Source organism: Branchiostoma belcheri, unplaced genomic scaffold (assembly GCF_001625305.1).
Source record: "Branchiostoma belcheri isolate BF01 breed outbred unplaced genomic scaffold, Haploidv18h27 scaffold15, whole genome shotgun sequence".
In the NCBI taxonomy this organism is placed as follows: domain Eukaryota; kingdom Metazoa; phylum Chordata; class Leptocardii; order Amphioxiformes; family Branchiostomatidae; genus Branchiostoma; species Branchiostoma belcheri.
Window position 1 is genome coordinate 2,913,165 of NW_017802935.1, and position 13,942 is coordinate 2,927,106.

At 41.2% G+C, this 13,942-nt stretch overlaps 2 protein-coding genes across 2 annotated transcripts; one reads left to right on the plus strand and one right to left on the minus strand.

Moving 5' to 3' along the window:
• Positions 1 to 4,435: 4,435 nt before the first annotated feature.
• LOC109465335 (60S ribosomal protein L15-like) lies at positions 4,436 to 7,606 on the plus strand. The gene is made up of 5 exons (XM_019762546.1): positions 4,436 to 4,513; positions 5,303 to 5,481; positions 5,973 to 6,109; positions 6,728 to 6,838; positions 7,339 to 7,606. Exons 2-5 carry the CDS (start codon positions 5,310 to 5,312, stop codon positions 7,531 to 7,533), a joined length of 615 nt encoding a protein of 204 aa, XP_019618105.1. The 5' UTR covers positions 4,436 to 4,513; positions 5,303 to 5,309; the 3' UTR covers positions 7,534 to 7,606.
• A 25-nt stretch (positions 7,607 to 7,631) lies between these two features.
• LOC109465351 lies at positions 7,632 to 13,654 on the minus strand. Its single transcript, XM_019762563.1, has 5 exons — positions 12,510 to 13,654; positions 11,717 to 11,875; positions 10,798 to 11,400; positions 9,037 to 9,195; positions 7,632 to 8,764 (listed from the first exon to the last, which is right to left on the minus strand). Exons 1-5 carry the CDS (start codon positions 12,741 to 12,743, stop codon positions 8,093 to 8,095), a joined length of 1,827 nt encoding a protein of 608 aa, XP_019618122.1. The 5' UTR covers positions 12,744 to 13,654; the 3' UTR covers positions 7,632 to 8,092.
• Between the last annotated feature and the right edge of the window lie 288 nt (positions 13,655 to 13,942).

A 13,942-nucleotide genomic window follows, 5' to 3' on the forward strand; every position in this document is an offset into this window, starting at 1 on the left:
GAGGCGTTCCTGTAAACAGTGCAATACTTTCTGTTAGTACTGACAGGACGGTCCTGTCAATAGCCACAGGCTTTCCTAATCTTCAAGCAGATCCCTCTCGGTGGCAAAAAGACAGTATCAAATTGGCCAGGCAGTATCCATTAGCCAGAGAAGGTCCGCGGCCACCGTTGGTGGGGGTCAGGACAAAAAAAAACCCGACCATATATAAAAATGTAACGATCATTCCCCCACAACCTCTGCTTGGAGAGTAAGGCTTTCCGAGATGATCTCGTATCGCATTTCCCCTGTTCAAGGCTGTTGCCGTATGAAAACAAGGTTGGGGATTGTACAATAATTAATAGGGGACAACTATTCCTGCAGAAAGGGTGGAATTTCATGGCAAAAAGACAATAGTTTCCAGGTTGTGATAAATCATAATTTGTTTTCCTGCACGTGATCTGTGGAGGAAGTTCGTCGACGAAATGAAAACTCTAATAGAGAACACTTTAATATATCTCAGCGTACCAGCAAAATTTGCAGGAAACAACATTTCAGAGGGTTACCTTTAGTCAAATCAAGTCAAGTTTATTGTGCAACAATTGCATTGGATACAATGTATGGGCAAATGACACTTAATAACTGTAAACTATTTCTACTAGTTTGTTTATAGGAAGGGATCAACATGTAGGCCAAACCATGTCCGGAATGGGGAGGTTACAAAAAAATAGCCTCTACCAGGCTTGGGGAGGCGGCTAGAAAGAGTAAGTAGAGCCAAATAGAGAGATAAGCATGCCAAGGGAGTTTGTCCGTTGAGAGAACATTTCGCCGCACCCCAATCATGACATTGTTAGTTATCCCGTTCAACACTACCGAACTAGTGACTACCGAACCTTGGCTGTAAGTAAGAAGAAGAACTTTATTGCACGACAATTGCACATGGTACAATGTATGGCAAACTACATAAGGAGAGTAACAACAATAAAATAAGTGTGTTGAATAAGACCTAATGTCGAATAAAACCTAACATATCTATATCATAATTATTCAAATAATAAGGGATATCACAAGTCTTTGATAAAGTGTTACAATCGAGTGGGCTAATCACAAGTTTCGGTATTTTTTCTAATAGCAAAGCATTCCTTTATATATCTACCTATTTTTGCGTTGTGGGGACCATTACATGTAAAGATATATTCAAATCTGTCTCCAACATCGAGACTCTTGAAATCTATGGTACTTGATTCGAGAAATGTAAATAGCTTGTTACGTATAACATCATATTTGGTACATTCCATAACAAAATGAAATTCATTTTCAATATGCTTTGGACAAAATGGACAGAACCTTTGGTCAGGGGCTATATTGCAATATCTACCTGTTTCAATATTCAATTTATGGCTACTGATTCTTAATTGAGTTATTGCTTTACGAATTTCAAAGTTATCTATATCACAAAGGTATGTTTCTTGAGTAATAACAGGTTACAAACGGTCTCCTTCCAGTGCGAACGGCTGTCATTACAGTAACACCCGGCCTCTATCAAAGAGAGGTACAGTGGTTGCAAGGTCAACTGTGTCCTTGAGGTGTAACTATATAGTAGGGATGTGGAACAACTTTGCGAAAACATGTCAGTCACAATATATATAGTGAGTTAGCGTACAAATTTCGGGGGGCCCTCCTTACACATAGACAAACTGTATTGCGAGAGAAAATGAGACAGTCTGACATATTTGTAATTTAAACATTAACTTACGCGTACGGTATGTGGGGTCGCAATCCATTCGTGGCAAGATTAGTGCCTAAAGCTGTCCAAATGTCATCATTAACACTACAAGCCATGTTCGTATGAAATTATCTTTTACAATTTTAATCACATGTAACAGATACTAGAGAAATGAAGTTGATTTCTGATGCAAAACTCTGGCCTGTTTCTTGATCGCGTCTTATCGTTTGCCACCGAATGATCTGCTTGGATATTATATAAATAGGCGCCATTCGTGTTGTAACGGGACTCCCCGAGTGCAATTAACCCCGAACCAGCCCGTTACAGAAGAGATGGCACCCATGCAGGCTAGATAGAAGAACAGGCCGCTTGTACCGTGAGCGCAGCGGACCTAGGGGGTTTGCGTATCACTATCAGCGCGCGAAGTGAAGATGAAGTCGCAATGTATAGTTGACTTGAAAAGCTTATATTATTGTATTAAGCACCATGTTTCACTTTACCTGAGGATGATTGTTGTACTTCACCATACCTTATACAAAAAAGGACATCTGTGCATAATGTCCTTGCTTATACTTACAGGTTTCCACGTATTCAAATATGCATTAAGGCAAGTGATAGTGGTATTCCTTGTAAGAGAGCAAAGATGGACGATTTATGTCTCCAGCAGTTACCAACATAAAATTGTACCGATTTTCCATTAATTATGCAAATTAGGTCTTCATTTACATAATCAATATCTGCCAATGATTTTGTTGCTCTCAATTACATATGTCACATATAAGTGTTTCATAGCCCTAATATAGAATACAGCAGATTTATAGAATTTCCACATTAATTATGAAAATTAGATCCTGATAATTGTAGTTTAATTGTGTCAAGCATCACTTAAGCTACCTACATACAAAAAATCACGACGAAATGGTTGTTTAGTTATCCTCTCTCGGAGATTTTTCAAACAAACCATCCTGCATTAAAAAAAAAAGGCTCACACAGCACATTTTCTGTATCTCTTCGTATTCCCGTCTTAAACAGTGAAAACGCAGTGGTACCGAATGGAAAATTCTTTGTGGACGTTCTCCGTGACCTCATTTCCCTTCGCCATAACCTCAGGCCAAGGTTGGCAGTCTGAGCGTACACCGATACTCCCTCAAGTACACAGGAGTATGTGGCCTTGAATCTGTGGCCTTGGCATGGCCAAATCAATGTACTGCCTCACGGGCTGATGAAGGAAATGTATAGTTATTTGTGTTCCATGTCTTTATTTTCATGCTTGTGTCAAATACTAGTCTAATAGTATATACCTTTACAATTATGATCACTTTTACCTCATCTAAACACCGTATCAGGTATAAACTGCAGATTGGACTGAAATGAACAGATGCCTTGGGTTAATAACAGAAGGGTAGCCTTGGTGCACAAAAGCCGATGTTATGCGAGCCATTACTTATGCAAATTGGATCTTTATTTACATAATTGATATCTGCCAAAGACCTTGTCGTTCTCACAGCAGATTTATAGAATTCTCTCGTTAATTATGCAAATTAGATCCTGATTTGCATAATTGTAATTTGATTATGTTGAGTATCACTTATGCTACCTACATACCGAAAATCATGACGATCCGTCAACCGGTTTCTTAGTTATCCTCTCTCAAAGATATTTAAACAAACCGTCCTGCAGTTCTAAAACAAGCTGCTAGGGGGCCCAAACTCATATGACTTCTTCCCGAACGCAAGAGCTATCTACCGTCCGTTCATGGCCCTTGCATGTCCAGATCGCGAAATATCAAGACATACAGATTTATAGAATTTCCTCATTAATTAAGCAAATTAGATCCTAATTGCATAATTGTAATTCAATTTTGTCAAGCAACACTTGAGCTAGACACATTTCATGGAGGTAACAATACACAGGATGAAGAGTTCGGTCGGCCCCTTAAGACAGATCAACATTGATCTAGGGCGCAAGGTTACTTTAAAATGACAAAAAAAAATGCTGTGCAACAGCCATCAATATGTAACAGTTACATTGTAAAGGTTTAAAAGCCGATACGTTTACGAACACACCGTAGAAAATTCCCTACCGTACCGCGACATAATATACATGTATATGCATGTTTATTTATTTGCATGTGGCAGAAAAATGTCTGGTCCATGATAGCGATATTTCTCATGAAAATAACGTATATGATTTATTTTCCCCTGCTGTCGGTTAGTAACAAAACGTCTAAAGAAGCAGAAATCACCCACAAAACCGGACGGGGAAGGGCTTATAATCGACGTAAAAAAATACATGGCGACAAAAAAATACCTGGTCCATTTTAGCGATATTTACCATGAAAATAACGACGTGGCTTATTTCTCCCCTGATGTGAGTTTTTAGGTCCCGAAACCTCTAAAAAAGCAGAAATTTGCCCACGAAAACGGACGGGCGAGGCGTGGGGAGGGCGCTGTTGACGACTGTATGACCCTCAAAAGGCCGAAGGTCATGGGGCACGTCCGATTTAGCTTACACTACAACGCAAACCTGTCTATATTAGCAACCGCTAATATTGCTATCTAGTTCGCTTTTTGGTTAGTGACTGAACAGGAATTTTTTCTCAGAAATACTATTCTTGAACAATAAACTTAATTTGCCAAAGAGTAGAATGGATTAATAAGTTGACGAATAAACTTGATTGGATTAAGTTCTCTATTCGGTGTATTTCGGTAAAGTTCGTGAGTTTTTCCGGAAACGGACGAACACGTCTTACGGTATTGCATGCTGGGTAAAAATCTTTCTCTTCCCTTCTGTCCGCCATCTTGGCGAAAGGTTGGTATGAATATTGCCGTCGAATCCTCTTAAATCCTCCAACTCTAGACACAATCGACGCATAAAAATGTGTTAACTTTATAAATAAAACCTGTGTTGTTATTTTCCGGGGTGTTTGGTTGGTGAATTTTGTTGTTCTGTGGAGAATCTGACCAAAAGTTTCGGCGAGGTCCCGGTACTGTTTTTAGCCTAGCTTAGGTGTACTTGCTCGTGTGTGTGGTACTTACGTGTACGATGGTCAAATAGTTTGTTATTCCGGGCAATTTCGGCAACTACGTGTGGCAGGTTGCAACATAAATTGAACGTCAGAATATTTTTACGGGCTGCCCCTTGTTTTTACTCCTCGGCGATATGTTACTCGGAGAGGTTTTAAACTTCGTAGCCATGATGGAAGCCATGCGTTTGGGCCCCTAACTTAGTGGGGAGGGTTATCTGCACTTTGGCATCTTATTATAAAACATGAAGCTTTTCTTAAGAAAGAATACACCGTGTTAAGGCTGTGTCTACGTGATTTGCAGGATTCACATTATTCCTCTTCCATGTTCCAGAATCGTCATTTTTTGCTAAATTATTATTACTACATGTTGTACATTTTGTACTAGTAACTTGCTTACACTGCTGTTGCCTTTTTTCAACAGTTAAAAATTTAATCAAAATCCTGTCATCCATCAAATAAATTAATGAATGCCAGATACGAATTAGAGAAATTCATGTATACATGTATGTACCTTGTCACGGGTGTACCTGACGTAAAGATACCAAAAATAATATACTTTTTATTTGTTCTAGCTTCAAGATGGGTGCGTACAAGTATGTACAAGAATTATGGCGGAAGAAGCAGTCGGACGTGATGCGGTTTCTTCTCCGCGTCCGCTGCTGGCAGTACCGGAACCTGTCAGCGATCCATCGCGCCCCCCGCCCCACACGCCCGGAGAAGGCCCACAGGCTGGGATACAAGGCCAAGCAAGGTACAGTCAAATTTTAGTAATGTGTAGCGTATACACTTGCATGGTGTCAATCTATGATATAATTTATTGAATGTGAACTGAGAGATCTTTTTTGGTGTCCAGTGAAACCTGTACAAGTGACCACTTCTGCATAAGGACCACCTGGCCAATGCGACCACTATTTTCTGTATCTGCATAGCCAGTGTAACCGCCCTTCGGCAAAACACACCAGCTTTTTTTTGGGTCCCTTAGACATTTCCCATTGACACGAGCATTAAGAACCCTGTCAAGTGACCACTTGTCCGCAGAGACAAAAAAAACGGCCATTTACAAAAAGCTAAGGATCATTTCCCCACAACCTCTGCTTGGAGAGTTCACAGAGACCAGATTCTATCAGTACCCTCATAAGTGTTCTTGGGCAGTTTTGACTGTATCTATTTATCTATCATTCAAAAAGAATAGTAGATGGTTGGTTTGACTATACATAACTTTCTGTGTGGAACTTGTTGCAGGGTACGTTATCTACCGTGTGCGTCTGCGCCGTGGTGGCCGTAAGAAGCCCGTGCCCAAGGGAGCCACGTACGGAAAGCCTGTCCACCAGGGAGTCAACCAAATGAAGTTTGCCAGGAACCTTCGATCTGTTGCTGAGGTAAGTCAGATTTCAATCATACACATCTTAGCTATTACTTCTCAATTGTCTCTCGAAAGACAAATGCCAAAGGAAATCGCTAGTGTTCATTCCTTTCTTTGCCCTGAAATAAGTCATTATGGTTAGGACTGGAACATGTTTACACTGGGTATTTTTATTTGTGCTGTTTCTCTCTTGTATGTTACCACTCTGTATGAGCAGCAAAGGTGAATGATGAACCATTATTCTTTCCCCATCTTATCGACAAATGCAGAAGCTTGTCTACTCAAGCCAATCCAAATCTGACACCTGCTGCTATACAGTATACTGTACTGTAAATTAAGTATACAGTCAGAAATGTGTAGCATGTTTCATCAATAAGGTAGTTAACAGGGAATTATTGGGGTAGTTAAAAACCACTGGATTTCTCTTGATGGCAGGTTAACATTATTTTTTACAATTTTAATTGTCCTACATTAACTGAAAAGTAATAGTCGAGTCTGTTGCTGTTTTCAAAATGCAAATAGATGAATTTCTTGGGAATCGTATATTAGATACCCTCATCTTTGGGTAGACTCTCCTTGTCTTTGAATTTCTTGTCAAACTAAATCATGACATTTTTTCCCTGCGTACCTGTAGGAGAGAGTTGGCCGTGCGTGTGGTGCCCTGCGTGTGATGAACAGCTACTGGGTGGGCCAGGACTCAACCTATAAATTCTTTGAGGTTATCTTGGTGGATCCATTCCATAAAGTAAGTATCATTGGACTATCCATATCCTCACTTCACTTTAAAGGCACCCAAAGCAGTTTCAGGACAGTAAAACTTGATCTTCAAAGTCTATTTTCTGGTCATTTTTTAATGTGGTAAGTTGTATCAATCCTATCCCATAGCATACTGGTATCTGTGAGGCAAAGATGTATTGTCTCTGATATAAAACAATTGCTTGTTTCGTATCGTAGGTTGGTTTTAGCTTTTTCTTAGTGGTACCTAAATATATTAAGGGTCTCCTCGTGCATCTTATTTCTGGCCTTTTTCAAACACTTCATGTATGAAATTTTGACGAAAATGTGCTTTAAAATGTCAATATCAGACAGATTTCCGTGTCCAGAATATGTATTTCTTCGCTGTCCAGAAATTGCATTAGAATTTAGATGCCTTAAAAATGATTCTTTGCATTAACTTCAGTAATCTCCTGCATGTATCCCCTGGGGTTTGTATTGACCGGTGCCCTTTTGTCTGTTTCCCCCCAGACTGTACGTCACGACCCAGAAGTCCAGTGGATCTGCAAGCCGGTGATGAAGCACCGCGAGCTGCGCGGCCTGACGTCGGCCGGCAAGAGTTCCCGCGGCCTGGGCAAGGGGCACTTCCACCACAAGACAAAGGGCGGGTCCTGGAGGGCCTCGTGGAAGCGGCGCAACACCCTGTCGCTCCGCCGATACCGCTAGAATTGAACACCAACCAGATTGTATTATCTGTAACATTTTGGGTGAACTATTAAAGATGCACCTTCATACTGAGGTCCTGTGTTTGAGTCTTTATTAATATTAATATCAGTGTATGTTCATGTATTACAAACAAGTACTTGAATGTATCCTACTTTTAGCATTGTCATATACATGTATTTTACATATTTGATTGTCCTAAACAGTAGCTCTAAGTTTCATTATGGTATATGCCTTGTACATACATGGTGTACTAATAATCATCTTTGGGTGGATATCATGACTACAAACATTAGATCATTCTACATCAATCATTGCATAGAATTTACCAGGATAACTAAACTCTCCCAACACTTAATACATTTGATTACTTGAGTACATAAATCTACTAGTATAAGCTTAAGTTAAAAACCTTAGAGTTGAATTCTACATCAGGCATGGGTCTATTCTAGTTCAATTTAAATCAAACAGCAAGAGCTTTATTAGTCCTGGAGATCTTGGAGACAAAGCAAAAATACATGTAAATAGATTTCCCTTCTTCACATAAAATGTCACGATTCATTTACTTAACAAATTTTGCTCGCCGGCGCATTTTCTCCATCTTGTACTTGGTCAGAATCTTTTTCCCGTCGGCGTTTTCCACGTGGCACTTCTGTCCCAGTTGATAGAACATCTCACTGAAGGCTGTGACTTCAGCACAGTTTCCTCGACACCACTTGTTGCCAGTGCCCTCTAGCGGAGTGGCTTTGTACTGCACGTACCCAGCATCGTTGTCGTGTGAGGGAAACATGTCCTTGCATTGACTACAGGGGGGAACTTGCTTCACTACAGGAAGTTTCAACTCGGGAAATAGGTGGAACTGGAGCTGGAAGGCTCGACAAGACAGATTCGGTGGATTCACAGGCACAACTCTAATCTCACTTAATTCTTTACCTTCCTGTGTTTGGTCAAGACTAAGGAGCACTGGCAGAGACACGATTGGATGCCAGAACCAGCGAGCTGCATATTTGATATATATTTCCCTTAAATGTTTGGGGAGGGGCACACTTCCACCCCAGGTTTTCTTTATAACCTTGTTACCGCGTCGCTCTTCAACACAACATAACGTGACGGACAGAAAACCACTGTACTTGTACTTCGGCCACTTCCTGTTGTGATTACACTGGATGAGTCGGCGATTAAAATCACGGAAAAACTCTAGTATAGTGGAATCTGGTAGTCCCAGGTTAGATATCTGAAAGAAAACCAGAGGTACTTTTTTAGGCTTCAGCTAGTGCTAGAGCTAGTTTGATCATGTGTATACAATATATTAAGCTATTCCTTTTGTCTTGACCTATACTTAACCCAGTAATAGTGGGCATGTTACGTTAACGTTAGATACATCAAAGGTCTTGAGCTTCAGTCATTACTTTTCTAAAGCTATCTCCACTATGGTTATATAAAACAACCAATTCACCTGTTTTAAATGTATACTTATCTTTATCCATGTATGTGACGTTGACTAACCTCGTTCAGCAGTATAGTCGCAGGCGGTAGGGGATGTGGGCACACAAAACGCTGCTTTTTAGCCTGGCTGCGAAGTTCAGGACGCTGCTTGAAGATAGTGAGGTTGTCCAATTTCACCCTCTTGTCCTGCTGAGTCCAGTGCCATAGACTGTTCGTCACCTGCAATAAGCTCGGTTTGTGTGATACGGAAGGGCGTAATGGCCAGTTATGACAATTTTTTACGGCGAAAATCGACGACGTTGATATTGATTGTACCCCATTGTATCTTTTTGCCCTCCGGTCCCCATATTCAAAGTCCGCACCCACCTAGTTGGTTAACTTTTACTATTCATCGCATTCGTGAAAACCAGATTCATTCGAGTAACAAGGCTATACCCTCACACACGCACGCACACACACACACAAAGACGCACACACACACCAGTATTTTGCCAATCTAAACTCTTTCCACCCGCTTCCGAAGCCTGGTAGAGGCTAGGAAAATTTGCCAACGATTATTTTCAGTACCTTTCTGTGACAAGCGTCTAGGCGTTTTGTAGCTTCGCCCTGTAAAAGACCCGCCTCTTCGTACAACTTTGGTAGCCTGCTGGACACTGCAAAGTCTATAAAGACGTTTAAAAACTTGTTACAACTCCACTCAACAAAACGCGCCCGCTTTTCTTCACCCACCATTTCTTACTGTAACTTCCGAGATTCTCACTAGTTTACCGGTACATACGCACTGTAACCTGTGCCAATGTATTAGTCATAGTTTCGAGTACGTCAGAAAGTCAACAGGAAGATAGCAGGGCGTGACGCTTGTCTTTTGTTTAGCCATCATTACCGAAACTTACGGGATAACATGGCTATTGTGTGAAGACATTTGTATTAGGCTTAAGGTCATTGCTTACGACAAACGTTTCATGAGTCACGCCTTTGATTTTACAGGTAATCCCTCTTTGCTGTGCCATACAGTGACAGCTTTAATTTAGGACAGCCAGCGGATCATACTACTACGACATCTTCTCTCTTTAAAACCTACAACAGCAGTCGGGTCTGCAGGCCATAGCCCTGTGTGAAATATGTCACGACAAAACATCGGAGGATTTACAAGGTCTTGTATATAGGGATCTAACGGCTTTTGTTTTTATTTTACCTAGAAAAATGGATACAGACTATTTCTTGTATTTTATGTCTTTATTTGTTTATTATTTTGATTCCTCACAAGTATACAAATGTAAGAATGGGCTTAACAAATATATACACCTTTACATTTGCCCTCCCATATCAAATACGTTGTACTGTAAAATAGTTATTTATGGTTGGAGAAAAAGACTAACATCCATGTATAGTATATGTAGTTATTTCATGAAAATATGTAGCTTATGTCGTATATATAAATATCATACAAATGACTAGTCTTTGAAGTTTTACTTCATATTTTCCATGTACAGTCCACAAAAGTCTTAGTGTTAGTCATCAGTTTCACAGATTCCATAACTACAAACGAGTAGCATCAATTAGGCGTTAAAATTTATTGTTTAACATAGAAGATGGGTCTTCAAAACTAAACATAGGTCACGAAGTCCATGAACGATTAATTAGTAATATATTTTCGTGAGAAAATTGTGCATTTCTATTAATTTAAAAACGTATTCTTAAGTTTCTTGGATATATGCTACCATTGGACCCTTACCTATTTATTTACTGGACAAGTTTTGCTTGAGTCATCCTGTCCATCTTGTACTTGGCAAGAACCTTCTCCGCGTTCCCGTTAACCACGCGACACTTTTGCTTCAGTAATTTGAACATTTCGCCGAAAGCAGCGACCTCAGCACAGTTTCCTCTGCACCAATTGGGACTAGCGTCATCTGGCGGAGTAAATGTGTACCGCACATACCCACGGCCATCCTCCTCTGCAGATTCACCTGCCGTTTGGTCGTGTGAAGGGAACATGTCCATGCAGTGACTACAAGGAGGGACCATTCTTACTCCCGGTAGATCGCCATCAACGTCGGGTCGGAAATGAAAGGCTCGGCAAGACAGAATGGGCGGATTTGAAGGCCTTACTCTCACCTTATCCAAAGCCTTACCTTCCTCTGTTTGATCGAGACTTATGAGCACTGGTAGAGAAACTATCGGATGCCAAAGCCAACGAGCCGCCCATTTGATATAAACGTCGCGTAAGTGTTTTGGGAGAGGCGCGCTGCCGCCCCAGGTTTTCTTCAGGACTTTGTTTCCGAGCTTCTGTTCCACGCAGCACAGAGTGACGGTCAGGAAGGCGCTGTACTTAAGATTCCCGTACTGATCCCTGCCGGTCAGCAGGCGGTTGAAGTCTCGGAAAAACTCCAGAATGATGTAGTCTGGAGGCTCCAAGTGAGAAATCTGTAAGAGAGTCATAATTTTAAAGATTCATGTTCTAACTTTGGATGTAACATAACGACCGAAAAAACTACAAAAGTCAAACATGTTTTCGACCGAAGCTTAATAATTTAAAGTTTAGGTTTAGCCTTCATTGTACATGTAATCCCGTACTTTGTGCGTGCGTGTTTTCTCTCTCTCTCTCTCTCTCTCTCTCTCTCTCTCTCTCTCTCTCTCTATCTCTATCTCTATCTCTTTCTGCCCCTGTGTGTGTGTGTGCGTGCGTGTATACATATGTGCATCGTACAGTGCATACAATATTACATAGTTACGTTCTAACCTCATTCAGCAGTATTATGCCGGGCGGTAGGGGGCGCGGGCACACATACCGCTGACGTTGCGCCCTCTTACGCAGATCAGGACGACGCTGTAGGAAGTGGATGTTGTTCAGGTCCACTCGTCTGTCCTGCTGGATCCAGTGCCACATACTGTCCAGCACCTGTATAGTTGACGTCATGTCGATATTGTTAAGACGAATACTTTTCATTAAGGTACAGAGCTTTTTCATATGTAGCCGCAAGTTTCAACACTCAATCAGAAACCCACAAAACGCATCTAACCTCTACCAGGGTTTGGAAACGGTTGAAAAGAGTACAAATTGATCAAATAGACAGATAACACGCCAGGGGAGTTGGTTCGCTACAGGGGAGTACAGTTTACCAGTGTGTATCGCTTTGGCAGACCAACAGTTACGGGTACTCACCGCCTGCTTTCGGTGGCGGACAGGGAGTAGCGTCCCTGCCCATTGAGGAGCTGTAGACCTCACTGGCATACACACACAAAACTTGAACGAGCGACCACCCCATCCAATATACCCCCACCCCCACCGTGCCGGAGCCCTAAAACAATTGAGGTTTGCACGAACTGGGAAGAAGAAGAAGACCAAGGACCAACTCCTGGCGTGTTATCTGTCTATTTGGACAATTTCTACTCTTTCCAGCCGCTTTGCCTTGTAGAGTCCCAGTCTACTGTTTTTATAACGTAAAATATGATCAGCTGCTTTGCCTATTTAGCACTACTCGTCACTGTGCACCTATGTCGCAGTTGGAGATATGTATCTTACACAAACATACCTTTTCGCGACACGTAACTATGCGTCTCGCAGCCTTGTCCCAGGAAAGTCGTCCATAGTACAGACTCCAAAGCCTGGGAACTCCAAAGTACCAGAAAACGTCTATAAAGACGTTACAACTCCACTCAACGAAGCGCGCCTGCTTTTCTTCCTCCATTTTTCTTTTGACTATTGAAACGAGACCCGCCTGTTTACCCGTAACGTATAACCTGCGCCTTTTGAATGTGCGCGTCATAGTTTCACTTCCTCTTGAAGGTTGCTTTTGTCAGCTTGGGTTCTTTGTGGTTTGGGGTTTATTGCCAAGTACGTCAGAAGCCAGCACGGTGAAGGAACACGTACGTGCACAGTGTGGTTGACTCAGATCTTCCCTTTGTTTAAACGTTGTTACTTTAGGGTATATATACATAGCTTTTATTCAAATTCTACGTTAAAGGTCATTGATTACGAACTTGGAGGTTTTCTGACTCACGCCTCTGATCTACAGATAAAGCACCTTGTGCGTATGTCTTATTCCAGACATCTTTGGACTAGGAGTGGCTCTTAACTACACCTATACAATGCAGTTCCCATGCCTATATAGCCTATCGCATTTTTGCCTCACAAATATCAGTATGTTATTGGATAAGGATGATTCAACTAGATACCAGAAAATGGACTTTGAAAATCCAGTTTATACTGAAATCGCGTTGGGCATCCACAAGGAATAAAAATGTCTGCAATGTTTGTAACTTGTTGTACAACGTGTAAACACGACCTTGCTGTGTAGCAGGGTTTAAAAAAATACATGTCACTCAGAAATGTGGAGGGCGTAATCCATAAATACACAAACGACGTCAAACCCGATCACCTGGAGTAAGGTGCAGTTATCCGTCTAACCGTAAGGGGTCGCTTCCAAAGTAACCAACGGTGCGAATATTCGGCAGTCCCAGACGGACTGATAATGTATTTATTATGTGGACAAGCGTGCCGTTCGATATGAGCTGTTGTTCTACTGGTAACTGTTACAGTTAATTCATACCTTCCTCCGCGATTCTTAGCGGACCGTCCCTTGTCCCAGAATTTCTCGGCAATTTGTAAGTCAACATTGGCACCGATTTGGTAGTTGCGAAATTAATACATGTACAACAAAGCACACCCAGCGCTACATTTAACACATCAAATGCAAATATTTTCTGAAGTATTTGATTAAGCCATTTGTTTTTATTGTGTTTTATTGTTTCCTCTTCGAGGTCAAAATGGGCTATCCACTATTTTCCACAAATACAGAATTTTTTGTTGTTAACATGTTGCCAAAAGGTTATGTATTATTTGCCTATATTATGGCGGTTTTATGCTTGCCGATATTCAAAGAGAAAGCAAACTACCACAAACTACCACACAAGGGAACAACATGCCCTAGTCATTGAGTTACATGTACATGTTACTATGATTGAC